At 38.9% G+C, this 5,000-nt stretch overlaps 1 protein-coding gene across 9 annotated transcripts in view; it reads right to left on the reverse strand.

The window, feature by feature from the left end:
- LOC125033502 overlaps positions 1-5,000 on the reverse strand; it is a 39,690-nt gene that overhangs the window by 18,975 nt on the left and 15,715 nt on the right. For all 9 annotated transcript variants that reach the window (XM_047625070.1, XM_047625113.1, XM_047625121.1 and 6 more), the window contains exons 6-10: positions 4,243-4,539; positions 3,842-4,117; positions 3,425-3,724; positions 2,805-3,028; positions 2,484-2,620 (exon numbers count right to left, since the gene is read on the reverse strand). In XM_047625070.1, coding sequence (XP_047481026.1) covers positions 2,484-2,620; positions 2,805-3,028; positions 3,425-3,724; positions 3,842-4,117; positions 4,243-4,539 — 1,234 coding nt within the window. The remainder of the gene's footprint in view (positions 1-2,483; positions 2,621-2,804; positions 3,029-3,424; positions 3,725-3,841; positions 4,118-4,242; positions 4,540-5,000) is intronic.

Consider the following 5,000-nt stretch of genomic DNA (forward strand, 5'->3'; position numbering starts at 1 on the left):
TCATGGAAGCCCTAGCCCACTCGTCCCTAAGGGAAGGACACGTGGTCATACATACAGACTCCAGGGCAGCCATTGACTGTCCTTAGCACAGTTCACCCACAGACAACATCTACCTACTGGCCACGGTTCTTACAATGGCACAAAGAATTCTTGCTCAGGGTAGAAGAAGAATCATCGACTGGGTCCCAAGCCACGTCGGCATCAGAGGGAACGAGCTTGCTGACAGACTAGCCGTCGCTAGCAGGGGTATGCCCCCAAATCCCATGACAATATAGCCAAGCCGAAAATTACTTAAAGAAAAATGTGCCTTGGTCGGCCGCTCCTTCCTCATGCAGCTTCACAGAGAGGAAACGAGATCCTCCCCCTCGGCCAGCTGATACTCAGACGCCACAGGTTATGAACCACTGGCACTCTCTGAAATAATCAACAGAGGTACCGAAATCATTCTTCACAGAATGCGCCTAGGTTACCACTGTAAATGGCAGATTATAAAAACAATAAACCGTCAAGAGAGGTGTTGGATGCACTGCGGCGAGCCGAACGCCACACTAGTACATTACTTAGAGAATTGTGAGCATACACAATTCCTGAGACAGGGACCGCCTACAACAGCCGCCGTGCTGGTAAAGAGGTTATGCGATATGCTTACACCATGTCGGCAGGAGCTCCTGCTGGCAATCCCACCGCCACGGTAAGCACCGAGTGTCAGACAACCAAATGAGACAGCCATAAAAAGCTGACACAGGCCGGGCCATATATAGAAGGCTCGGCCGAAGCTAGAGCTTCGCAAACCTCGATTGATTGGCGTTCAACTCGCTACAATTTTTCCAATACCTGTTTGCATAGTCAATTATTTGTATGATTTGCCATGCGCACTGGTAACCTAGTCTGTTTCTGTGAAGAATGACTTCGGCACCTCTATTGTTTGCTTCAGAGAGTGCCAGTGGCTCATAGCCTGTGGCGTCGGAGTACCATCTGGCCGAGGGGGAGGTTCTCGTTTCCTCTCTGTGAAGCTGCAGGAGGATGGCAAGTGTTGTGGCGTTGGGCCTGTGCCTCACGATTTTTCGGCTTCGTTTTTAATGATCATGGGATTTGGAGGCATACCCCTGCCAATGTCGGCTAGTCTGTCAGCAAGCTTATCTGATGCCTATGTGGCTAGAGACCCATTTTATGATTATTCTTCTACCCTGCGCTATGGTAAGCATACCAGTCAGGAGGTAGATGTTGTATCATTCCAAACTCTACTTTTAGGCATTTCTCAGGCATGCTACTTACTACATACCACATAATAAGTGTCTGATAATTATTTGTCTGTTACTAATGTGTATTCACGCACACACACACACAGTTATTTAGATAAATAAATTTATATAAACATAGAGGTCTACTTACTTATGATAAACAGCATATAGCGTAAACATACGCTCATGGATTCATTTTCCTATTGCCATGCACTCAAAGATGTTTGTAATTATGTTCGGATATCATCACGAAAAAGTAACCAAGAATGGTAGGTAAAAATAGATAACAATAGGAACTAATCTCAATAAACAACAAGGTAAACACACACACACACACACACACATGTGTATATATATATACATACACATGTAAGTATATATCCATATATATATAAAAGCATAAACATAAATATAAATATATATATATATACATATATATATACATATATATACACGCACACACACATATATATACAAATATATGTATGTATGTATATATATATGTATATATCTATAATATATATATATGTTTATACATATACATATATATTTATATTTATATGTTTATATATATACATATATACATATACGTACGTGTATGTATGTATGTATGTATGTATGTATGTATGTATGTATGTATGTATGTATGTATTTATGTATATGTATGTGCATATGTATGTATGTATGTATGTATGTATATGTATGCATGTATATACATATATACACATATATATATATATATATATATGTATATACATATATACATATATATATAGAGAGAGAAAGAGAGAGAGACAGAGACAGAGACAAAGACAGAGAGGGAGAGGGAGAGGGAGAGGGAGAGGGAGAGGGAGAGAGAGAGAGAGGGGGGGAGTGATATATATATTATATATATATATATTTTATATATACATACACACACATTTGTGTATATGCATATATATATATAATGTACATATGTATGTGTTTGTTTATTTGTGTGTGTGTGTTTGTGTGTGTGTGTGTGTGTGTGTGTGTGTGTGTGTGTGTGTGTGTGTGTGTGTGTGTGTGTATGTGTGTGTGTGTGTGTGTGCATATTGTGTGTGTGTGTATATATATGTATATATGTATATATACGTATATATAATGTATATATACATATATATACATATATATATATTTCTTTTTATATACAATTAGTTTGTATTATGGAATTTAGGAATCAATAAATCAATTACTTTAACTTATGAAATATAATCTTACCCTCTCAGTCTTCGCCAAACAAATACTGCCAAGATAGCCAATAGAGTCTCGCCTGCTAACCAGTACGGCCACGTTATCATCTTCTTGGTCGAAACCACTTTTTCCGAAACGGTGCCCCAACCGGCAGAAGTCTTTGCCTAACAAAACATGTAAACTATCAGTCACTATATGCTTGCACGCACGAACGCGCGCGCATACAACACACACGCACACATACACACACACACACACACTCACACAGACACACACACACACACACACACATGTAGATAGATAAATATAGATATAGATATATTTCTTCAAGATAGCTCTAACACTTACCAGTATTAATACAGAGTACACAGATTCACTCTGTAGGCCCTTGATCTTATAGCTTGTTTGGTTTGCAGGTAATATAACTGAACCCTTATCATTGCTCTCGGCCACATTTATCCAACTCAAATTATACAGCAGTATTATTCCATTAGGTTCATCAGGGGTTTCCCACTCCAGATAGATGTTGTTGGACGATTGCACTATGTCGATCACCTCAGGAGGACCAGGGGCTGCGGAAATGTCGACCGTATTCGATTGTTCAATTTGTTTGAGAGAGAGGGAGGAGGGGAGGGGAGGGGAGGAGAGGGGAGGAAGAGAGGGAGGGAGGGAGGGAGGGAGAGAGAGAGAGAGATTGAGAGAGAGTGGGAGAGAGTGAGGGAGAGAAACTGTCGTTCTTTAATAACTACCCTAAATTCAAATTTCATATCCACTAAAATGATAATGAACAATTTGTAATTTGAACGATGACGGGAAAATGTTAAAAGTCACTTTAAAATCCAATAAAAAATAAGGATGTGTTGAACACGGTAACCAACACCATTTACATTTGAATCACGATTAGGTACCTGCATTGGAGTAATTAGATGTCTTACATACTTAAGGCAGTAACATCCCCAAATACTCACTGTCTTCTTCGGTGTAAACATTGTCACATTCTCCATGTGGGCCAAATCCTCCCTCTGTCTGAGCTGCTACGCATACAGTGTACATGGTGTAAGGTCTCAGGCCGGTGATAATATAATTGGAGGATTTTGGTATGGTCGTATCGTTTTTCTTGTATTCCCCCATGTTCTGCCATACCCACGTGACCTTGTTATTAATTATGGTACACTTTCCATATGGATTAGGTTGGCTCCATGTTAACCAAAGTTGGTCTGAGATGTTGGCCACCATGACAGCATCAACTTGTCCTGGGGCACCTGGGGCTGGGAAGTTGTATTTTGAATTAAGTTCTATATTAGAATGCATCAGAAATGAAGCATATATCATATATATTCAAAATGATATGCTTAGCCCATAAACCAGATGCTAGTGATCCTTACCTACTCGCATTGTTGTATTTTCGTAACTTCTTTCTCCAAAACCTTTAATTGTCTCGGCCATAACAGTTATTTCGTGGAAGACACAAGCTGTTAAATTCGTTATTATGTAATAGGTTTCGTTGTTAGTCACATATGCAGAATGATTTTGATTTTCATATCTCCATTCAGTCTTGTATCCCGTGATGATACCATTCGGCTGAGGTGGACGTTCCCATGTAACCAGCAGGGATGAAGGACTTACGACTTCCGGTGAACATATTATTGGAGGACCGGGAACTAAAATAGATAAGTTTTTTCTAAGATACTATTGGATATACATAGGAATATTTAAAGCACATATTTATACATTGCAAGAGTTACACAGATATAAAAAGAGGTCTAAAAATATGAATAGCACATACTGTCTTGATCAGTGGTGTTATATCCACTCCCTTCTGGACTAAAGCCTCCCACTGTTTTAGAAGCAATGCATATCGTATAATTTGTGTAGGCCTTAAGACCAGTTATGAAATATACGGTGCTCGCAGTAATTTCATCTTGGCCAACTGTTTCTCCTGTCTCACTTTGAAACCAACGAACGCTGTTCTTAGTAATGTTACACAGGGGCCCCGGAGGTGCAGGATGGGTCCAGGTCACAACCAGATGGTTTGGTTCGTTTTTCACCATAAGTACTGCTATGCTGGACGGAGCTTGTGGTGCTGAGATTTTAATAAAGCATTAAATTTGGAGAGTGTTACCATAATTGTTATTACTAGTTGTAATACTAGAACTATTATTGCTACTTTACACCATTTCTGAGACTAATACTACCATTACTGCTACTATTACTTTTATAACTATCACAATGACTATAAATATTATCCATCCCTATGATCATTATTATCATAATCTCTATTTGGCCCGTGGAGTAGCTTCTGCAATATTCATATGATTTAACTGTATGTGCAATGTTTAATGAGAACATTAACCATTACTGGCACACTTTCTTCCGAAAGTTGTCTTAGTATGGATAAATATTTTAAAATTCCAAAGATATGGTAGACGGCAAGAAATGTTAGTTGATGGATTAGTAATAGCAGTAAATATGATAATAGACCTAGACATATTATTAAATTAATACCTTCTGCAGTGGTCAAACCGCAGAAATGGATACAAGGAG

The sequence above is a fragment of the Penaeus chinensis genome, chromosome 2, assembly GCF_019202785.1.
Source record: "Penaeus chinensis breed Huanghai No. 1 chromosome 2, ASM1920278v2, whole genome shotgun sequence".
Classification (NCBI taxonomy): domain Eukaryota; kingdom Metazoa; phylum Arthropoda; class Malacostraca; order Decapoda; family Penaeidae; genus Penaeus; species Penaeus chinensis.